Below are 24595 nucleotides of genomic sequence, written 5' to 3'. Positions count from 1 at the left end.
GCAACTAATGTAATTTATATCATATTCCAATTTTCTGGGTGAAATCACACACTAATGATATTGCATGTGGCAGCTCGGTCATTAATTAAACACATCCACCAACAAGAAGACCGGCAGCCATTGATTCATTGCCATATTGACGTGTGTCTCTTGGAAATGCAAGCTCTGTAAATTGCCTTTGTAAAATCTATTGTTGCTGGCTAGAATGTCACGACAGTTATTTGAGAGCATGTCTAAACGGGGCCAGATAATTAACCATTGCCTGCACACCATGGTTGGGTTAAATTAACCTACACTCTTAATTTTGCTGGGTTATTTTTAACCCAATGCTGGGTGAATACTGGAAAAACACATGTTTGGTTAATAAATAAAACTATGCTGGCTGCTTCAATGCACCCAACTCATGGTTGGGTTAACAACAACCCAGCATAGATTTATTTATAACCCAACATGTGTTTGGTCTAACCGGGACAGGTTGGGTTGTAATTTAACCTATGATGGGTTGTTTTAACCCATTGTTGGCTGAAGTATAAACATTTTCTGTGTTTATTACCCAACGCTGGGTTGAAAATAACCCAGAATTTTTAGAGTGCACCAACACAAGCATGAATTAAATTAAATCCACTGTTTGGGTTTGTCCATATCATGGGTTGAAACAACCCAGCGTGTGTGTGTGTGTGTGTGTGTGTGTGTGCGTGCGTGCGTGCGTGCAGGCGTGTGTGTGTGTAAGATCATTGCACACTCTAAAAATGGCTGGGTTATTTTTGACCCATAATGGGTAAATATTGGACAGAACACGTGCTGGGTTAAAAATGACCTGTGCTGGGTTAAAAATTACCCAATGTTGGGTTGTTTTATGCAACCATGGGCTATAATAACCCAGCAGTTGGGTTAAAATAACCCAGCATTGGGTCAATTTTTAACCCAGCACGTGTTCTGTCCAATATTTACCCATTATGGGTCAAAAATAACCCAATAACTTAGTACAGTTTTAATATGTACCAATCACTACTCTCTAAAAAATGCTGGGTTATTTTCAACCCAGCAATGGGTGATAAAGGGACAAACCCAAGATGTTAGGTTGTAATTAAACCTGTGCTGGGTTGTTTCAACCCAAAATGTTTTATTGGTTAATTTAACCCAATGGCTGAGTTTGTCCTCTTTTTGACCAAACGCTGGATTAAAAATAACCCAGCATTTTTAGAGTGTAGATCCTGCTCACGTAAGAATACTAGGTAAACTAATATGTTTATGGAAAAAACCTGTGAACTAACAATTGTTCTCTCACCTAATCTAACATATGCATTATTCATGAACTCCGCAGAAACATAAAATATTCACAATACAATCTAGCGCTACAGAAAAAGACACACCCACCTGTTTATATGTCATGTTTTTTATCTACTTGATGTATGACACAACCTCAGTTCACCTTGGACACCAAGGTACATTTCATTAGTAAACAGGCCTAACGCTGTGAATACATCAGGCAGTACGCTTGTTTAGTTCCCTATTGAATGCAATACACTCGTGCGAGGGTTGAATCCTAATTAACCATGATATGCTCCACCAACGAATTTGAGACTTCATCTGTCCACGTGAGATGTTTCGATGCTGTCTCTTCTTACTTTGAAGAACCGTAACCAAGCTCTGTCTTGACTATTCTTGTCAGAGGAGTTCAACTGGAGCTGTGCATTTGATTATCCAGCATTCACCCTCATTGTAACTACCTATCTCGCCCCACTGACAGGTATTGGAGTACTGTATGAAGGATCATTCAGGCTATGAATCAAAGGGACTCTTTGTGCGTTTTGACTGATGAATTGGTTTGGATTTTAATATGACAGAGAGGGGTTTTGACTGACATGGACAAAGTAGCATTTGCACTCTCACATGATAATCCTGCCAGGTTGATGCACTTTCTTTGGAATTTACAGCAAAACTGTAATATGGATATTGTGACCGTAAAGATCCACTAACTGCATATTGGAGAAAGGCAGCCAATGATCAATAACTGGCTGGACTTTCAAGAGCCTTCCAGTCTAATGGCTTTCTTAAGGATCAGATCGGAAATCCTACTTCTATAGTAGGATAAAAGAATTCTATGGAAGTCAATTGGGCGTTTGCTAGTTTAGTTAGATTAGATATCTTTAAAAGTGAATTTTAGATTTTTTATTAAAAATATATATATATATCTTACATTTATTCTTTGACAGTCAGATGGACATTCATAACTAAAAAGTGTTAATATTCAAAAGCACATCACAACTCCCATTATATTCCATTGTACTATTTCTAGTTGTTTCTGAATTCAAGACCTCGCTGTGTATCTCTCTTATAGAATTGTCCAATAAGAAATTCATCCCATTGTGTTATATGAACCGAACTAAGGCTCATACTGAGAACATACTATAGCTCGCCGTGGGTTCGCTCTTCATCCTGCAAAATAATCATACTGTGAATCGGCACTCTATGATTTTCTACCTCGCTAAACCTAGAAATCCCCCCACCATGCTACCTTACAAACCTGCAGATACGGTCAATATTTGGCCTTTGAGGCTTTGATTCCCTTTGGTACAGGTTTGATAGATCAATATGTAACCTTGCTACAGGTTTGGGAATGTCTGCAGGAATGGGATGTGTGGGATAAGAAACATCTGCAGTACACTTTTTTCTTCTATGGTGTTTGCTTTGGGGATTTAAAGGAGATATTATATAGGTGAGAAAACTGAGTTGTTATTATTAGGTTATTATGCTTTCCAGAAATAGCAGGAGTTCGGTGTTTGTATGTGTCTATGTGTTAGACTATTTAACACTTACATTCGTTGGACACATCAAATGGATACACAACATAAGCCCACATTCACACACACTTACATTGTGATAACAAGATAGTGCGGTTGTTTATATTTGTTCATGATATAAACAGTAGCGGTAGCCTTCATTAGGCCCGATAACGTTGAAGGTAACTAAAAGCATAATGCCATCTCAAAAGAGTCCTCAGGGGTCTGTCACTTTGATTCTTCTTCTTAGTAAACATTTGAACCATATTCTGACAGATATTTGTCAAACACCCAACCCATTCTCACCAAAAAGCGTACAAATGACACGCAGTGTGATTATCGTGCAATAGATACGCCAAATTCCGATTTTGCGTGCATATGATACGCCAGTCCTTCCCATTCACTTATATGGCGAATCGTTTCGTGACGTTTTATTTATTGTTTTCTCATTTGTTTTCTGTTTTTTTTACCATTTTCGCTTGGGTTTAGGGTTAGAACAACTTTTTATTATATAAAAATGACATCCTAACCCAAACCCCAACTCTAACCCCAACTCCAAGCGACCATGGCTTAAATATAGATAAAAACATAGAGAAACCTGTATATTAAATAACCTGCTTAAACAAATGTGAAATCTAACCCTAAACCCAAGCGAAAATGGTTTAATAACCAGAAAACAAATGAGAAAACAATAAATAAAACGTCACGAAACGATTCGCCATGTGGGTGAGTGGGGGGGACTGGCGTGTCATATGCGCGCGGGATCGGAATTTGGCGTGTCTATTGCGCGATGATCACACTGCGTGTCATTTGTGCGCATCTTGGTGAGAACGGGTAGCAAACACCAGAAGCTGCTCATCTGGTGTAGCAGCATCTTTCTAAAAGTGATAAGTGATAGTGAGCCATTGATACGGCATTCACAGAAATGCTATTTTCACAACTTGAAGAATGTCCAGAAGGTCTGTGGCTGATATTGAGTTGAGAGGAGATAAAATGTAAGGCCTTGAATAGCAGAGCCTTGAATCACAAAGGCTTGAAATACATCTGCGTGTGCTCTGAAGTATTTCTCTGTGCTATGTACCGAATATTTAAGATTTGACATGCAGGGTGTTTATGTGTCTCAGTTGGTAGGCATTGCGCTATAAACATCAAGGTCATGAGGCAGGAAATGTAAATCCAACTGCGAGTCTGTCAGGAATTGTAATTTTATGAGGATATTTTTACCTTTAGCTAAGAATAAAGGTAAAAGTAAGTAGTTTTATCATGGCCATTGTCTATAGAAATCCCACTTATATAATGTTTGTTTGGCATGATTGTCTCTAGGCACTACACTTGTTTATGTGTAAAGGGAAACTCCAATGATGTAAGACATCTGTTTTTTTGTCTGAATGTTTGTCTCATTACCTTAATAACCTTAGTCTTTTTTTCAGAGTCAGAAAGAGATTTAGAGAAAATCTGCAGGTTTATCTGAGAAACTTATCTGTATTATTTTTATCATTGATTTATTTCCTTTGTTTGCTTTTTTGCAGTTACCAGTGGTTGGGCCATCAGCAGTCTGGCATTGTGGATGCTGTGATTGCCTCTTAAATAAAAACACGAAATAAAAGCGACACATTCTGTTGGCTCACAGTCTGTGAACTGAAACCTATAGCAATTGGAGTAAAGGTCCTTACACAAAGTTAATTAAGATGGGGTAAGTTTGTTTAACTACTTTTACATTACATACTGCATGCTTACTATGTTTAAAAGTTACAGTGTCAGAGTTACAGTAACTTAGAATTCATGGATAGCTTTACTGTAAAAATACACATGGGTGATTCTCACGAAATCTAGACTTGGAAGGTGTCCAGCATCAGATTTTTTAAAAAAGCCCTTGAAGCCAATTTTTTTTTTTTTTTTTTGCACATAAGATTAAGGTCTGAACTTACTATAACCATTCTTTTTAGAGGATTTAAAAAATATTTCCTGTAGAATTATTTACATTTTTTAGATTATCATTATCTAAAATTATCATTACAGCAACATGATATTACATTAAATAGATGCATTTACAAACTCATGTTTCGGTAATGAGAACTAAAAAGTTGTCTATATATGACATACAAAATTTAAACTTTTATCTGGATAAAAAAATAAGAACTGCTTACCTGGTAGCCATCTTGAGTGTCACAGTCAATTATGTCCCTTCCAACATTTTTTTTTAAATGTTAGTTCCTTGAGGGCTTAAACAATGATTAAAAAATTGTTGCGGAGGATGAGAAAATTTTTCTTGGACACATTTATATTCCATATTATTGTCTCTACATTTAACAATGATCACCAAATACCACATGTTTCTTTACTGTAAATGTTTATAGTATAACATGCACTGAAGCTTTTAATTTTTTTAATTTTTTAATTATCAATTTTCCATGTCAAAGAACCCAAATCCAGTCATGGACACGTTGCAGTAATGAAAATTTTCCCCTTAAATGTGCAAAAAAAAAAAAAATTGGTTTGTATGATGTCATTTGAAATCATGTGCAAAATAGTACGTGAAGAGATGTTTGTAACTGTATTCTTTTTATTTTCCATTTACTTTTTTTATCAAAATGTTTCATGACACCTCATAAGTCTAATTTCGCGAGAATCACCCACATACCTTTACAGTAATCTACAGTAAGCCAATGAACTGACCTGATCAACTAAAGGCTGAAGTATGGTCCACTTTTATGCTTATGCGAGGGTCTGCACACAGTGCTCGTGGCTTAATTTTCATCATCAGGAGTGCACGCGTATTGTACACCACCAGATTGTTGAAACCCTGCATACATTGTATGTGTAGGTCGCACATGCACTTACATGAGAATGTAGTATGTAGTCCAGGAGATGCGTTGTATTTTGTCGCAATGCGCATGCGTTAAATATCAGCATACACTTACGAGTTCAATAAACTGCTTTGCAATGCGGTGCGTTCAACCTTGCACGTACGTTAGAAAATAGACTACGTAAAACATAGACTATACTCCAGGCTTTAGATAATCAAGACTAATAAAAACAGCTGCATTATCAATGTTCTTATATACCCAAAAATTGGCAATCTGCAAATCCGAAACTGCATACTGTGACAGTACTCTGAATTAGGTCTAGTCATTGACCGTTAAAACAGTACATTCTATGTATGTTTTTTTTTTTTTTTGTGAAATTCGGATGTACTATATCTCCTATTTTGATACATCACATTACATTTGTTGTCATAACATCAAGTAAGCTGATAACTGGAATGATGATGAACAAGCGCAATGTATTTACAGTATGTCTTTACATTGTGTGCAATGTATTTAATGTGCATTTAAAAGACCCATTTTGAGGAGCTGAACGATATATCTTGATGCAATGACGCAGGGGCATTTTTGTTTATTATAAGCTCATATGAGCACGTAACGTGTGTATTTTTAACGTATTCTTTTATGCTGCTGTGCTGAATGATCTCCACTTCAGCGCGGATAGTGACGAGTTACCGGATATCTGCTTTAGTCCCGTTTGCACACATTTCTCGTCGTGAATGTTGATCTGCATGTAAATACCTAATTTTAAAGAGCTGAACCATAACTTCATTGTTCCTCACTTCGACACGCCCATTAGGTCATTGTTTCTGCGTCGTCTTCACATTAAGGGCTTTCCGGGTATCTGACTGCAATATTACTAGGTCCTCTTTCCGGGAGCGATCCCAGAACATTTACAGGACGTGTTTCTGTTCACACAGTAGCTTGTCTGCCAAACGGGTATTTTCTGGGACCAAAGTGCTGTGTGAATGAGGTTTAAGAGTGCTTTCACTTGTCTATAATAATTCAGCTTAAATAGGAAAGTGTGAATCAGCCAGTCTGTCACATACAAAGAGCCCGGCGTGAACAGATCCAGAGCCACATGCTCATTACACAAGCTCCTTATGCTAATTGACTGTTTACTGCCGCGGCAGCAGTTTCGAAACATAGGCAACAGCAAACACTGACAGTGCCATTGTGATGGTGAATCTGCTCACCCACCAAGATAAACTCTCCCTACTGATCCACTGTACATTTCATGGAAAAACAAAGGGTTTTGCTTTTCCTTATCTCCCAAACAGAGCGTTGAAATTATCCGGATAATGCATTTCATTAGTATCAGTTTAATTAAATCGGGCCAAATGTTAATTGGACGCTTGAATGTGCTACTGTTGGCTTCCCCTAGTTTTTGCTGGTCAAAATTGCTATAAAGGTTTTCCCCTTTATTCTTTCTATAATCAATTGTGAATCGGATGAATATTCTTCTTAATGAATCTATTATAAAGCTCAGAATAATTTTGACATGCTCTTTGAAACTTCTCGCTTGACCCTGATATCTATTTAATATTACGGGTGGATTTTAACATGGCCCAAAGCCAGGCAATTTGTACTAAAGACTGTAAAATAAACTCTCACTGCTAATCCACAGTTCTCATCTGATTAGTGGAATAAGAGCCCAAGGCGAGTGTTGTGTCTCTATTCATTACTGTCCTTTCTCTTTTTTAATAGCATAGTAGGCATAACCTTCCCCCATTTGATTCGTATAAAAGAATGAGACATCTTTAAAATATAAATGAGATTATACGAGTCATTGGAACTACATATTATTACTTTTGTAATTATCCACTGTAATGGTTATTCAGCTATACTTCTTTGGGTTACTGAGCTGTGGTTTTGTCTCTGGTAGGATTATATCATATAATTTATGTGAGAAATATAATGTGAATTATAATGTCCAAAGTTAAAAGTGCGTATCTGTGATTTAAAATCTAATTTAAACCTGAACATAAATAACCCTAAGGGTGCGTGCGGGTGATTCTCACGAAAACTTGGTTTTAAAAATGTCAAGCATGAAAATGTAAAAATTGCTTAAATTTACTTTTTTCCCCACCAGACATTGAAAAACAAAGTCTGGAGTAAATGGGAACATTAATTAAAAAACTTTGACTTATCATTTAACACTTTTTGTAACAATTTAAAAAATGAGTCCTAAAAAAATCTCATTACCGCAACAGTCAGAAAACATCAACACTGACATATTTTCAAAATGACATGAAAAACCTGAAAGAACATAATTTGGAGATTCTGCACATGCATTTAAAATCAAAGTATTATGCTTCTATTAATTAAATTAACATTTAATAAGCATCTGTTGCGGTAATGATAATCAAAATGTCGTGTAAGCATTCTGACAAGACAATATTTCAAATTACCTGTAAAAAAAATGATCTTACCTGGTAGCCATCTTGAAGTAACTGGTCCATGTGCTTGGTCACTCAAAATCAAACTTTATTAAAATTCTGTATGTGTGCTTAAACTGGTCTCAAAAAGTGTTGCGGAGGATGAGAATATCAGGCATGGACACATCATTTTCCTGATTTTTCTTCATTATTATTATACATGAATATTCAGTAAATATTTTTTCTGTCATCTAAAGTAGTCTAGCAAAACATCCATTTATTTTTTTCATAATATTTTTGTGTTAATTTGATTAAATTACAACATAGCGCATGTTCAAACACAGCCGGACACATTGCGGTAATGAGAATTTCAGCAGAAAATGAGATAAAATTTCCAATTATAAATTCTTATGTTGAAATCACACATTGTGCAAGGTAGAACACAGTATTGTGTTAATTCTGATGCTTTTTAATGTTACTATATTACACATTTTAAAGCTAAAATCATTAGTGCCGTGGTGTTTCAATGGTTTCGTGAGAATCACCCGTGCACAGTGCACCCCAAAGATTTTACGCCGTCGGCCGTCATATGTCTTTCAATTGTTTCCAATGGAAGCATAGCATTTTTCAAAAAAAGCCAGCAGCTGGCTCGACGATTTTTCTGCATTCACCGCTGAGCGCAGAGAGTTGAATATATTCAATTTTTAGTGAAAAGCTCAGCTCATCAATGTCACGCGGCTGTCCAATCACAGTGGAGGAGGGGTGGGACAAATATCACAACAAGCAATCGGCGCATTGCACAACGACTGATAAACAAAGCAGAAGTATCACAGCAACCAAAGCGCTCAGCTAAAGAAAGCTGGCAGTTGGCGTTCGTCTACCGTTTTCAGCCACGTTTAAAAGCTTTGGTGTGCACGCCCCCTTACAGCTTAAACAGCTCAACTACAGTAGATGTTTTTGTAGATGTGTTAATTTCAAGGCAATGAAAATGTTATTAGTCAGTAATTGAAACAAATGTCACTTTAGTCATTTCATTAGTATTTAATAAAATTTACTTTTCTAGTCTTTCACTGCAAACCCCTCTTAGTACATGCAAAAATATTCACTTCACTCTTTACTGTCTTTTCTAAATAAAGGGAAAAAACTCCTATATCATAATATATCCAGTAAACCTCCTTTAACAGGGTAAAAAAACCTCTTGCACTGTGACGTATGCGTGCCGTCGTTCTTTAGTTTTTTTTCATGCACTTTCCTGAAAAATTGGATTGGCGTTTAACGGATTCTGCCAACAAAGCGGAATTTCTGAACAGATTTTTACAGATTTACGTTTTTTTACACATTTGTGTATTTGAAGGGACAGTAAGTAGGATTTTCCCCCATCTAAAATTTTATTTTTCATTCAAACGAATAGTGCTCTCTGGCGCCTCGCTTTTCCAAATGCGTGTTGCAACTACAGTAGCCATTATGTACTCACTGATCTCCATGTCAGTTTCAGCTGGTTCACGTGTTCTGAACAAAAACGGGTTGTGTAAACGCAGTAGGCTAGTGCTTTTTGTACCTCTCTACTTTTATAGTTTTTCGATTTGGCGGAATAACATGGAAGCCTTTTTGGACTTTCCCGTTCAATGTAAATAAAGAGAAGAAATTCTAAGCCTACAAAGAAAAGTCATATCATTGGCTGAGGTCATTTGACACCAGTGAAGACATATTTATGAATAAACGCATTAATTTTGACTAATAAAATACTTAACTACACATTGTCCGTTTAAGAAACATTTCCACGTGTATATATAAATATTTTTTATATTCTACATAATATATTTCCGTTTTAAACAATTATATATTTTATGAAATGTATATATGTGTGTGTGTTTAAATATACAAAATAATTACACGAAGTACACATACATATATTATGCAAAAAATCGCTTTTATTTTGTATACAATTAATTGCTTGTTGTGTGTTAAAATCGAAACTATTTCTCAAGTATTTGGTGGTGATAAATAAATATTTAGATGAGCTGCAGATTAATCATAGCAATGTCATGATGCTAATGCTCTGGTTGTGATGTTTGCAGGGTCGTAGTCTCGGTGCTCCTCTCTGAAACCCAGAAGCTTTGTCTGTGGCCATGCCTGATGTGAAAGCTCAACAATGTGAGTACTCCCCAGCAGGGTCTCCTGCAGGGTGTGGCATGGACCTGTCCGTCCTCAGCTCCCCACTTTCTCCTTTTCCTCATCACGGTGTGCCCCACTTTCCTGCCCAAGACGTAGCACTGGGCCACTGTCCTCCCGGTTGTGACAACAATAATGGCCTGCTCAGCAACCTGGGGCTCTACTGCTCCACCAGCAGTATGTATCCCCTTAAGCACCCTGAAGCTCGGTCTCACTACAGAACAAATTGTTTTCCGCAAGGCTGTGTGAATGCAAGCGGGACCCGGCTTTATCGCAGCCTGGAAAACCTGCACTGGGTATCTGACTCCAGTGCATATCCTTACAGGAGTGTGGATAGCGAGTTTATTCTTCACTGCACTTCAAGCAGCCATTGGTGTGATGGACCTCCTCATGGACCACAGATCTATGGCGTACTGCCTTCCTCTGAAAGTTTGGCATTGTATAGCCGTCGAGGAGTGGTCAGAAAGGACATACCGCTATTCCCACAGTGGCTGTTGCCCAAGGTTGAGGACTGGGGTGTGAATGGAAATGCTCGGAAAGGCCTCAGAGATAAGCTTCGGCTCCAGAGCACACGTGTGACCGAGCCCCACAAACCCTTGCGACCTCAACCTGTGGTTGGTAACGTGTCATCACCGAGGTATCAATGTGATGTAGCGGGTCCGCCATCTTCTTTGGGACAAAGAAGTAGAGAGCAAGAGCTGTGTGCCCGTCGCATCACGAGTCCAGAGGAGATCAAGCGAGAAGCGCTGCGACGACTGCAGCTCCGCAGACAAAGAAGCACCCCAAACCTTGCACTGAGCTCCAGACAGGAGTGTAGTGGCATCAATAAAGCTTTTACCTCAGATCCCATCTGCACCAGCTCTGCCCAGTCAACCCCTGAAAGAAAAAGACCATCTGTGGGCCGCTTGCACATACCTACATTTGAGGAGTTTAAGAGAATGAGGCAGAAGGAAAGCAGCACAACCAAAATTCAATCTAGTGGAGAGGTAGAGAGTAATGACAAGCTTAAAGAGGTTAACAGAGAACAGAATAGAGAAAGGACTGACATCAGTATCAGCCAAACCAACAACACTGCTGAGGATTTAAACCCTCCTTGTGTACACAGTGGAGAGGAGATGTCTAAACCCAGTACTACAGCCGAGGTGCCAGGTGCACCCATCTGCACAGGACCTGTGGCCCGTTCGCCATTACATCCTCAAGCTGGTACCGGAAAAAGGGAGGAGACTAAGGCCCCCACAGGCCCAGGGGCCACAGATGTGGTTGTTCTCCCCTTCCCGCTCCACAGGGAGAGTGGCAATGGACCCTCCAGCTGCTGCCCCGCAATTCTTCTGGATAGCACAGACCTTTCCAGTTACGGGGCTAAAATCTACAAAATGAAGGATGGCTTCCTGGGATCCGCCCTGGACCTCATTAAAAAAAGGTGAGTGAATGAACAAGATTTTGTGGCTTTTTAAACGCAGGAAATGGGTTTATATTGGTTATCAGTATTGCTTGTTAACTGTGAAAATAAATCCTATAGCAGGTTGCATCTCATTTTCTGTTGTTATTGATTTTTTCCAGCAGTGAGACAGTGTGAATATATTATCACTATTGACATGATTCTGGGACATTAGTAGAAAACCCTATTCCAAATCAGTATGTCTTGTTTTTCAATACTTGTTTTAACAAAAACTAAATTGCATAAGACATTTAGCAAAACAATTCAATGGCATTTTGCTTTTTAAGTAAAATTACCTTTTTATTTATGAAAAATTTGATTATTATAAATTAAAGGATTAGTCAATTTTCTTTTTAAAAAATCCAGATAATTTACTCACCACCATGTCATCCAAAATGTCTTTCTTTGTTCAGTCGAGAAGAAATTATGTTTTTTGAGGAAAACATTCCAGGATTTTTCTCCTTTTAATGGACTTTAATGGACCCCAAGACCTAACAGTTTTAATGCAGTTTAAAATTGCAGTTTCAACGCAGCTTCAAATGACTCTAAACGATCCCAAACGAGGCATAAGGGTCTTATCTAACGAAACGATTGTCATTTTTAGCAAGAAAAATAAAAAAATATGCACTTTTAAACCACAACTTCTCGTCTTCCTCTGGCTGTGTGACGAACCAGCGCTAGCCTTTCGCCGAGCCCCGCCCCCCTTAGTTACTGTTGCTACTTCCGACAAACAAATGACCAGCACGTCAGATTGCCATGACGGAAAGCGATATACCCGTGCGTGTCAGTGACCTTTTTTGGAGCAATACCTCCGCGATTTCCTCCAGATCGAGGCAAAAGGGGTTACAGTATGCAGTGAAAGGATATATTCAAAATATAACAATACGCAATGAAGGAGACACGAGTACTATCGAGGCTAATGCTTACCGGTCTCAAGCAAAAAATGAGAAACCACATGACCTGTAACTCAAATGCAACCAGCACATCCTTGTGGACCAGTCATGCTCTTGCACTGCCGCGTAAGTTCTCTTTCATATGGTGTAGTCTATTAATGTCTATTGCGAGTAGCTATTTTGTTAAAATACAAGGGTATGTTAGCTAGCTAAATCTACATGTGTTTCAAAGCCATTCAAAGCTAACGAACATTTCTCTGTCTGTTGTTTTGAGGATAGCCGTTTTGAGAATCATAATGTTTTATTTTCTTTGGTGATAACCAGATTTCACAAATAGGAAATAGCTTTGGCTTAAAAGTTGCAGGACAGATAATATAATAAATAAAATTTATAATATAATAAAATTGCACAGCATTTACGGGATTGGGAAACTCAGGGGTAAGTTTTCCGTTCATAAAATGCTACATGAAAGATAAAAAAATTTTAAAGTTGATTGTTAGGGCGCTATGTTCGACTTTGTCGTAAACTGACGAAAAATAAAGTTGGGGAGCTGAAAGTCCCAACACAACTGCAGCTAATGTAGTTAGCCTTAGCTAACATGTTAACTAATGTTGTCAAAATAAACTTAGCTTAGAGAGTAAGTTAGGTTAACATTCTGGCAATTATATTCATGGTAATCATATTTTTGGTCCAATTTGTGTTCTTGCCTCTAGTAAGTAGATCTAGACAACACTGTAACTAGTTAACTGTAAGCCTTACCTTTGTGCAGACGTATTTATGCTTCGTAAATGTTCGACACATTTAACTGGATGGGCCAGTCCACACTGTTTTATCCATTGTATGCACCGCTCACAAACGCTGCGGGCGTTAATGTTTGTCAGACGTGCTCGCATAGTAACGGTTGCTGTGATGTGTGATTGGACAATGGCTGTTTTGGGGGAGGGGCCGGCGAAAGGTCAATTGCATAATGCCGTGGAAAGATCACGCGTTACATATATGAAACACACATTTGCGGACCATATTAAACAATAAACTGACACAAAGATATTAATTAGTATCATTCCACATACAACAACGTCGGAACGGTCCTCTTTCTCCACACTTGTAAACACTGGGGCATAGTTTCGATACACCATCTGTGACCTCTTGACGTGATGACGCATTACGTGAGGTCGCTCTGTCGCGTCACAGGACAGGAGGAGAGAAGTTGTGGTTTAACAGGGCTTTTTTTAGATTTTGAAACTGCAATTTTAAACTGCATTAAAATTTAAAAGTGTTAAGTGTGAAAAGCTCTGCATGTTAAGTGTTGGGGTTCATTAAAGTCCATTAAAATGAGAAAAATCCTGGAATGTTTTCCTCAAAAAACATAATTTCTTCTCGACTGAACAAAGAAAGACATCAACATTTTGGATGACATGGTGGCTAATAACTGTGTAAACTAAACCCAGACTGTTAAGTTTTTTAGGCTGTCAGTGAAAATAAATTAATTAATAAATTATTACGTCTAACCATAGCCCAAAAATAAATACAATTAAATAAATTAAACCAAACACCCTGTGAACACTGTTGACTTTGCTTACATGATGGAATTAAATCACACAACTGAAGTTATTACCAAATTCAAGTTTATTTTGACTAGAAGTGCATTACTCATAGCCACATATATTGGTCACTCTAGATGGTAAAATTATTGCTATAGCTTCCATATACTTCACTCACTTAAATTTGTTAGATATTGAAACTCTTCCACACCCACTATGTTAGGATCACACAAAAATCAACCTTGAAAGAAATACAGATACACTTGGGACAATTATTAATGACTCTTGCATTTGATCATCCCCTAATATTTAAAGGGCAATCAATCATTTAACCCATTTGTCTCACTTCACCCAGACAACTCATCTTACCATTGATTCCCTAAAGCAGTCAATCTGCATTTTAAGATTCTGCAGTGGTTGTGTTTTCCTGTGTAGGTTGTCTGGTTCACACCTCTCCACCTACAGCATCTGTCATATGGACATACAACCAGAATCTCCCATACAGTATGCATAAAATATGTGAAGTTAACTGGAATTTGATTATCATTACAACACATAACTCAAAATAGTTGTGCTTGTGCATGCATAAATCCATATAGATTTTCCTTTAGAATTTTTTAACACATTGCTTTATTGCCGATTCGCCTCAGCTACATTAGAGAATCTATTTAATGTTATTTACCTCCTGGGCAAGAGTCCAGGCTAAATATAACATCTAATATCTCAGGTCTATCATTGTCCCCCAACTATAGGATTCATTACCACCTAGTAGCCCAAGGCTTCCCGTTAGTTTTTATAAGATAGAAAAAAAGCATTAATAATATTAATAATATACAGTATAAAGGCAATTGTCCTATTTAAGTTGTCAATATGCTCAGAGAACTCTCTGTATGAAGTTCCAACAAAAACAAAAATAGCAATTGTTTATTTCACACATATCCCTGTTGATATGGCAGGTAATATATCTGTAAAATACTTTTATGACCATTTCAGTCATATATGGAAGACATTGTTTTTATTGCCTTTTTCAGTGTGGAATAGCATTTGCTGTCTGCCCACAGGCTAGGTTTGTAGAGCATAGAAAATATCCACATTTTATTTGTCAGAATCTCCACGTCTGTTTTTGGTGATTTTTTTCTTTTGTGAGATGTTTAAGCGTCTTTGTGTGATGTGTTTTTTATTGAACGGTTCACTAATGCTCGTGGTTGTGCCGTCGGTAGTATTTTTCTAAGATGCTATCTATGCAAATACATTATACTACTGTAATGAGTGCAGCATTATCAACCATTGAGGTATTAAAGTAGATGTAAGAGATGCGGTAGAGCCAGTTAAGAGCTAGCTTATGACAAATCAATCAAAACATCTGTTATATAGACCTAAGAGACAAGACATATGTATATAAAAATAGTAGATAGAAAGGAAAAAAATAATGAGCCATTAAAACAACCAATTTATCAAAAAAAACGTAAAATAGTATTTTAATGAATTTCTTTAATTTATTGCGCCCCCTATTTTTCTGTATTTTTCTGCCACCCCACCTGCCGTAATTTTACATTTTTTTTACGGAATTCTTTTTTTACTGTGTAGAGTAATAACAGTGCATTATTGTTTTTTCATTCATTCATGTATAATTTGAATGTTGGTGCCTTATGGCTTTTATCTGCCTGATTAGAAGATCATTGCGAATGAAAACAAAGGTCCATCCTCGTGCACTGCTATCGACTCCCGAGTTGCACTGTGCGGGGTCAAGCATTGGAACATAAGCTCCTTTTCCACTTCACACACACACAAAGGAATCTAAAAGATTGGTTATTCATGTTCAGATTCAGTCCCCTGCACTGAAGAGTTTAGGTGTTAATGTCAATTGATGCGTCTAATTGCTGTCCTCCATCACATCCTCTGGGGTTGAAGGGGGGGACCAGCCCTCCCTAGAGAACAGAGATTGAATGTACGCCACATGTTAGAGCTTGCGAATGAGGAATTGTAATTCCAACGTAACCGTACCGTTTTCTTTCTTTGTATTCTCTCCCTCGTTGCCCCAGCTGCAGTGCAGATATTGCATCCGAGACCCCCGTCCGACCGTCGCGTGAACAGAATGACGTCGCTGACATCACCGCTTCCCAGCCCAGCCATCAATCTGCCCGCGTTGCCATGACAACGTCGGCCTGCGGAGAGGAGGCTTGCGCCGAGCCCACGGGACAAGGGGGGAAAGCGGCACCAGAATGCGTAAGGAATGCTACCATGTCTCATGCACGCACATGCACGCACCTGCTTTCGGCTCTGATTTTCACCTCTGAATGAGGACGGCAGAGACTTTGTCATGCATGCACAGGAGCGTGATCAGGTCGCTTAGGAGGCTGAGGTTGCAGGGGAGTCTGCACAACAGAGATGACTGCAGACATGCAGAGGCGCAGCAAAGGGCGACACGCAGGGAAGATTTGAACCAGGTTTCATGGTGGTAACTGATTATTATTATTTTGTCTATGTGATAGGGTGTGTGTATGTACTCAGCTCACTGCTCTTGTCTTGCTTGAGGTGCTGGACAGCTAATCATCGCGCCACATTTGTCCATGAGGGTATGTTTTATGGTTATACTGGTAGGACCCGCTGGCTGAGGGAGGTTGTGTTTTATTCATTAGCCTGGTAAAACTGACATTCATGGGCAATATTGCTGTAATTCATTGGTCTAGGGTTGCGCACATCACTATATTGCCTGCACCAGGTTGGATGCCTCTTCTGTCTGTAGAGTTGCATCATTAATTATGTTGTACTGTATGTTACCTGAACCTAAGGTGTTTTGTTTCTCGATAGCACTGGGGAACCTAATGCTGTTACCATAGATCTGTGTGTTTAAATCAGATGGCAGTGTAAAGGCTTTATTGTGATGTACGTCTTAAAAATGTCACTTCAAATTACCAATTTTTGGTTTTCAAAGGTTTTAGTTCAGAAGTTAACAGTGTCGGCAACCCAATTTTATTTCCGTTATGTGACACATTCCTAGGTGAAACTGAATATTTGATGTTAAAAATTTAGTGCAGGATTTGGTTTCTTTACGTTTGGAATTAACATGATCTAAAAGTTTGTCTTGATTTGACAAATAGTGGTATAAAGTGGGGAAAATATAGTACAATGGCTGAAAAGGAAGTGTTATAGTGAGGAAAGCAGACACTTTTATCCAAAGCAACATACAAAAGTGAGAAAAAACAAAAGGGCGATTTGTCTTGGGGAAGCAATATGACTAGGGCTGCACGGTTAATAAAAATCATAATTGACGACTATCACCTTGATATTGCAATTGCTATTATTGATTATTGACGATTCATAGATTTTTACATTAAAGTTTTTAAACATTTTTATAACTTTCTGTAAAGCAGCTGCATGATATATTCTAAACATTCAAAACTAAATAATATAATGTAAATCACAAATAGTTATGGGAGTTACGTTGTTAGTACAAAAGTCCAAGCAAATACTGTAGCTAAAGGACACGTCAACGTATCAATTTTAAAATCTCTCATTCACCACCAGAACATACTGCAGAAACGCACAGAAATGAGCACAAATGGACAGCTGTAATTGAGGCTTTTGGTAATTATGGAATTGTTTTATCCGTAAATGTAATCCGATTAACTGTGCAGCCCTAAGAAATAGTGTATAAAGTTTCATCACCCTAATATAAAAAATTCTGTCATCATTTACTCATCTTCATGTTGTTCTAAACCTGTATACATTTTTATTTTATTTTGATTAACACAAAATAAGATATTTTGATAAATGAGTGTAAGCATACAGGTGCCATAACCATTGACTTTCATAGTAGGTAAACAAATATTATGAAAGTGATAAATGATAAGGAAGATATTTTGATAAATGATGGTAAGCACACAGTTGATGGTTTCCATTGAATTCCATTGAATTTGTTTTTCCTACTATGGGAGTCAATGGTTACAGCTGTGTGATTACCATCATTTATCAAAATATCTTCTTTTGTGTTCATCAGAAAAAAGAAATTCATACAGGTTTAGAACAACATGAGGAAGAAAAAAATAATGACATAATTTTAATTTTTGGGTGAATTATTCCTTTAATAAATTACAAACGTTTTAGAGACACTATTGTTTAAGGAGAGACAAAAGGTTAAATATTGTATTTAGCATTTTTTGTTATGTATTCACGGAAAAGATTATTTTAAATTTGTGGAATATTGTGAAGGATGAGGCAGACAGGACAGAGTTTAAAAATGTCTGATTTAGATTACAAAGACAAACATACAGATGAATAATACACAAGACCAGGAATTATTTATCAATATACAGTACTGTGCAAACGTTTTAGGCCACCATCACCAGCGTTGTTGTTTTAGCAAAGTTTTAATGTCCATCCATATTAATTTTTCACTCTTTTTTAAGATACAAACAGAAAATACAGGAAATTTGTACACAAAATTAAAAACAAAACAATTTTAAGAACTAAATGTCTTCTTCAGGCATCAGTCAGTATTTAGTGTGACCTCTCTTGGCACGAAACACATCTTGAGCTTTTTTGAGGAAACTGAAGTCTTGAAGTCATTTGATTCGAATTATAAATTAGGATTTAATTTCATTTAAGTTTAAGAGATCTTGCAGCTGCCTGCTATTGCTCAAGTGGAAGGGGAGTTTACCGTAAATACTTGACACTTCAGCTTATACTTTTTTTGTACAGTTTTAACATACACATTTCCTGTATTTTCTGGTTGTATTCTAATAAACAGATTGACAAATAATTATACACGATCACTATACAATTGCAAAAACAACAAATCTAATGGTAACATGGTGTCCTGGGACTTTTGCACAGTACTGTATATGTCAAGTTTACTTCTTATAAATCTTATATCCTGATTGTTGGTATCCAGGAGATCAATAGAACAAGTTGGATAAGGTTATTTTTAATGGAGGCTGAATTTCCGAAGCCATTGTTCTATTACTGAAAAAGATACACTTGAGACTGCCAAAAGCATTTGTAGCCTACTGTATGAAAACAGTCACTTATCACTACATTAAATTAAATACTTTAGTAATATAACACCGCCTTTAAATGTAATTTGACGCATTTACTCTGATCGCTCTCTAAAACATTAATTCTGCTACTGTATGCGCACAAAATGATCACTTCATTGAATCTGTTTACTGTTACACACTACCACGGTCTGCCACGTGCACTTAGATCATGTGCACGGCTGACTGCCGTATCTCCATCCTGTCTGCAGGTTTCTGGAGCAGGCTGCAGACGCTCCAGCTCAGACGCGGCCTATGAGCTGGCTGAGTCAGTGAGGGCCCAGCGTGAGTGCCGCCTGCGGCCCCATTACAGCGACCCCATGCCTGCAGACGCTGCCAAGCGGAAGCAGCTGGAGATGAAGATCGCCGCAGCGGCACATTTGCACATTCACCGTAGAGAGAGGGACAGCGGTAAGACACCCAAAACCTTTTTGTACAGAACTTTACCACAATTTAAAAAGCTTTAATTAAACTTTACTTGTGCCCTAGATATGTATTTACTAAACTCCATTTGAAACAATCTTCAGGCTACAGCCAAAGTTTCATATTATGTGACAAAACTATTACTAAAATCTGCCCTTAGGTACATCTAACTGCTGTGCATCAAAAGAGAGTAGTGGCCAAAATGAATGTCTGGGGGGATTTGTACAACATTTGCTTTTAGTACCTCCTCAGTTAGATTAAACTATGAAAAACTATAAAAGGTGTATGGTGCAAAATGGACATAACGCTAAATTTATAAGGTATTTATTGGACAAAATATTGGCTTTATAAGCTTTGCATGTATTGTCATTTTTGCCAAGCCGAGCTTCATGTTGTACTCCAAACACACCAATGCAACAAACATACAGATTTTGAATGCATCCTTTAATTAAATATTTGAATAAAGAGCATCAGTTGTTCAAAGTGGGACATCACTTTTGGCCACTATATGACTTGTACCCTGAAAACAGCCTTTATCTTGACTTGAGATTAAACTATTATGTGAATTTCTAATCCCACTTCTATCTACTCGGGTGATCCAATCCCATATAAATTGTGCCAAATACAGGGGTAATACGGGTCCAAAATGTCAACGACATACTGAAGTAGAAACACTTGTGACCACATTACATTTGTGGTGTAATCATTAATGTCGCATCCTGAATAAATCTCATTCTAATGAAAGGCTATGTAAATTCCCATTCTTACCTCTACTGCTTATTTTGTCATCAGCGGCAAGCACCACCAGGGGCCGCTCGGAGCCCAGAGGTGAAGAGAGAAGCAGGGGCTTAGGTGTGACCCGGACAGGACAGCATCGCTGGAGTACAGTCAGCAGTCTGAGCGCAGACAGTGGAGTCGTAGGGTTTAGCGATGAGCGTGAAGAAGAGGAAGACCCAAGACGTGCTCGCCACAGCGCCGGAGCAGAGGTGGAACGCATGGACAGTGGAATAGGCCCCGGTTTGGCTCGGAGCTGGAGGAGACCCTCGCCATCCCTCAGAAACTGGGATGTTCAACAGCCCTGCCATGACTGCGGTCACAAAGAGGAAGCACGCGGGGAGGGCATGTGCGAACACTGCTCCAAACTCCGTACCGAACGCAAAGAAGCCATCATGGAGTTTCTCAACACCGAGTCGAGTTATGGAGAGGACCTGCGCATCATCAAGGAAGAGTTTTACTGTCCCATGCAGAGTGCAGGGCTGCTTACAGCCGAGCAGCTGATTGTGGTCTTCAGTAATGTTCAGGAACTCATAGATGTCAATGAAAGGTTCACAGAACATCTGCAGGACAGCATCGATCAGGCATTTGATCAGGTTAGGAAAAGTCAATATTTCAGCTTTTTTAAGTCCAACTATTTCATTGCTAAAATAAACGTTATTTTGTGTATTTGGTATAATACAATGCGTGGTTTATGGTTAAAAAAACATTATTTTCCACATCCCGTACATTTTTGTAGCTCTAGATGTCCTGTATTCCTCAAACGCATTGATTTTGTACAAAACTCATCGATTTGAAAAGCGCTGTGTCCCTGATTGGCCAGATAATCTGTACGTTGTGATTGGCCTGAATACCTCTGACTTTAGCCGGAAATGTGACGCTCCTTACCATGTTTGAAAGATTTGCTTACAATGCAATGCTGACAGGAGTTAACTTACAGGCTATGAGTCAAAGCAGGAGGAATTATGATAATGTCAGTCTTGTCCACGTCACCAATCTCAAGTAAATTGTTGCCTACAATTTGTCTGTATGTTGTAGTCCAAGAAAAGAGATTTACGTTGGAGACAATAACTCGTGTCATCATTTACCTTGGGGTTTGTACCTTTTGCATATCGTTAACATGTACTAATACACACTTATACACCAAAGGAAATGTAAAATCATGAATCGGATGACAGTCGCTCTTTAAGATTGTCCACATTGATTGGAATCTGCACTCAGTTTATGCCTTTGTTTCAGTGACACAACAGCTTTGTCAATGCATAATTTACATTTTTTGATATTTTGTTTACTATTTATACTTCATAGTAACCCATAATTAAAATTAGTATCATGTTAGTATTATTTTAAAAGATTCATTACCAACTGAGCTACAGAGACATAACTGGGATAACATGGATCATCAGGAATAATTCAATTAAAAAAATATATATATAACGCTTTTCACAATTGTTAATTGTTTCAAAGCAGGTTTACTCGAATAGATGTAGGGGAAAACACAGAATAATCGATAGATAATATAAGAAGCACAATACAGCAGCTAAGAATAAACCGGACAAGCGAGCTTAGTAATAATATTACGTATACAGTAAAGTACTAAGTTAAGCCAATGTTGGTTGACTCTCCAGGGGATGAAAAAAACCCTAGGAGAAAAACCCTGTGGGAAAACTCCTAGGAGGAGAAAAATCCTTGAAAGAGATGCATATGCATATATATAAAATAACACGATAGGGATATGAAACGGGCAAGCGGATTAAACTGGTTCAGCCGGTGGTCATTGGTCAGGCATCGGCTGGGCATCACGTTGAAGGACAGGCAGTAGATCAGTGGTGTGATGACCTTCACAGCAGCAGGAACTGGGTCTGTTTGTCTCATTGTCCTCGGGGTCATAGTGGTTCAGGGAGAGAGAAACAGAATCCTATTAGCGTAGGGGCCGTTCGCATGTAATGCAAGTGTCATACAGTATTGTGGTTTAAAATCCGCTTGGTTCCAGACAGCCTAACTATTGCGGCATAAGTATATTACCCAGATGAGTTATCTGAACGCTTTGTCCTGGACAAACTAACTATTGTGGGATAAGTACATTTACTGTACATTTTATGTGAATGCTTTGTTAAAGAAGAATGTCTAGATTTAGATTTAAATTGATCAATTAGCATAATTTCATCATTAAATTGAATGGAGAATATACCGTTCTACGACTCCAAAACAATTAATCGTGACTAATTGTTTGCAGAATGAAAGTTATTGTTTACATCATATTTGTGTGTAATAATAATTATACACAGATGCAAGTATATATTTAAGAAGTATTAGTGCTGGGCAAAGATTAATCGCGATTAATCACATAAAAATAAAAGTGATTTTTTTTTTTGCATAATATATGTATGTGTGCTGTGTATAATTATTATGTATATTTAAAGGGATACTTCACCGATTTAGCATTCAGCTTTGTATCTGTAGAAACCCGGCAGTATTACTGAATGACCATGTTTCCCTCCATCATTTCCCCCTGAGAGGAGAGATATCTGCATTTTGGTTCTGCAAAAAAGTCCTCCGATGATGCAAAAATCGTCATATTACATCATCGGAGGACTTTTTTGCAGAACCAAAATGCAGATATCTCTCCTCTCAGGGGGAAATGAGGGAGGGAAACATGGTCATTCAGTAATACTGCCGGGTTCCTACAGATACAAAGCTGAATGCTAAATCGGTGAAGTATCCCTTTAACCTCACACACGTGCATATATTTATTTCAGATTTTTTTAATCTATTATATAGTATAAAAATAGAAATAAATATATATATATATATAAACATGTAAATGTTTCTAGAATACATAACATACATAATAATTAAACACAGCTCACACTCATATGTTATGCAAAAAATCACTTTTATTTTGTATGTGATTAATTGCGATTAATCTTTGCCCAGCACTAATTTATATATTTATATATAATTTATATTATATACAATTATAAATACTTAATATATAATTATTTATTTTTCTTAAAAGCATATATGCATGTGTGTGTATTTATATATACATAATTGTTATACACAGTACACACACACATATATGATGTAAACAAAAACTTTTATTCTGCAAACGATTAGTCGCGATTAATTGTTTTGCAGCCTTATTTTATACAGTACAGTAAGAAGAACAATGCCAAAATAGAGGCGTGCAAACTTTTGGACCCCACTGTATATGGATTCTATGTTCCACATTAAATATGAATATTTTGCACCGAAATATATATGTTAAAACACTGTTTAAATTAACGGTGATTGTGTTCATACAGGGTGATGAGGATCTGCAGACTGTGTGTATTGGAGAAATCTTCTTGGAGTTTGTCAACATGCTTCCAGCATTTCAAACCTACTGCCTGCAACAATCCACATCTGTGAACATGCTCAACACGCTTGAGAAAGAAAAAGAGCTTCTTAGGATAGTAAAACACGCATATTTTATCCACATTCATTTCATGTTAAAAATATACATGGTCTGGTGGTAAATGTCAGTAGTAGCAATAAACTTAAGTTAGTACATCATTTCAAACATAATTTTAACGTACATCATACACTAGCAGAAGACCTAGCTGTCACTGGGGTGGTATCCTTTCCAAAAGTACACCTTTGCACCGAAAGAGTTCATAATAGTATCTCAAAATTGCATTTAGGTAACTAAGGTACGGATACAGTATCTATACCTAAATGGTACATATTAAGACCTTTATGAAAGGGTACTGCCACAGTGACAGTAAGGGAAAAACGGAGTGTAACTCTGCAAATAACTCCAACTCAACTTTAAAAACCATATATGTTTTTTCTATATTATTTTTTTATATTTATATTATAATTACTAAGCTTGTTTCTCAATTTCTCACATTAATCTTTCCCCTAACGCTCCCTTAGGATATTCCTTGATGTTTCCCAAAATGACAACACTGCGCTCAGGCGTATGAACCTGCGTTCCTTCCTAATGGCTCCTCTTCAGCGCGTCACCAAGTACCCACTGCTTCTGAGTCGCATCAGCAAGGCCACCAACGAGTGTCACCCCGACTACTCGCGTTTAAAAGAAGCCAAGAGCCGCGTGGAGTCCCATCTAGAGCATATCAACATGAAGACCAAACAGGAGGGCACCGCCACATGGTCCCTGCGCTCGTTCCGGCGCGATAGCCGCAAGAACCGCGAGGTGATCAACATCGAAATGAGAGAGTTGTCTATGAAGACCGTGGGGTGGGCACGGGAGAGCACACGCTTCATCATGGAAGGACCTCTTCAACTGGCACAGCCCGCCGATGGCCAATGGCTTAAAAAGGGAAG

At 37.9% G+C, this 24595-nt stretch overlaps 1 protein-coding gene across 1 annotated transcript in view; it reads left to right on the top strand.

Annotated features, from left to right (window-relative positions):
- The window catches only part of arhgef49 (Rho guanine nucleotide exchange factor 49), a 42577-nt gene that overhangs the window by 16303 nt on the left and 1679 nt on the right, over positions 1 to 24595 (top strand). The window contains exons 3-9 of the mRNA XM_073855135.1: positions 4313 to 4476; positions 10065 to 11578; positions 16073 to 16256; positions 19279 to 19477; positions 20282 to 20859; positions 23572 to 23711; positions 24179 to 24595. The exon at positions 24179 to 24595 is cut by the window's right edge and continues 1679 nt beyond it. Of these exons, the coding sequence (XP_073711236.1) occupies positions 10116 to 11578; positions 16073 to 16256; positions 19279 to 19477; positions 20282 to 20859; positions 23572 to 23711; positions 24179 to 24595 (2981 nt within the window). The 5' untranslated portion in view covers positions 4313 to 4476; positions 10065 to 10115. The remainder of the gene's footprint in view (positions 1 to 4312; positions 4477 to 10064; positions 11579 to 16072; positions 16257 to 19278; positions 19478 to 20281; positions 20860 to 23571; positions 23712 to 24178) is intronic.

Source organism: Misgurnus anguillicaudatus, chromosome 17 (genome assembly GCF_027580225.2).
Source record: "Misgurnus anguillicaudatus chromosome 17, ASM2758022v2, whole genome shotgun sequence".
Classification (NCBI taxonomy): Eukaryota; Metazoa; Chordata; class Actinopteri; order Cypriniformes; family Cobitidae; genus Misgurnus; species Misgurnus anguillicaudatus.
The sequence above is the reverse complement of the archived record's forward strand: the minus strand, read 5'-3'. Positions and strand labels throughout refer to the sequence as shown.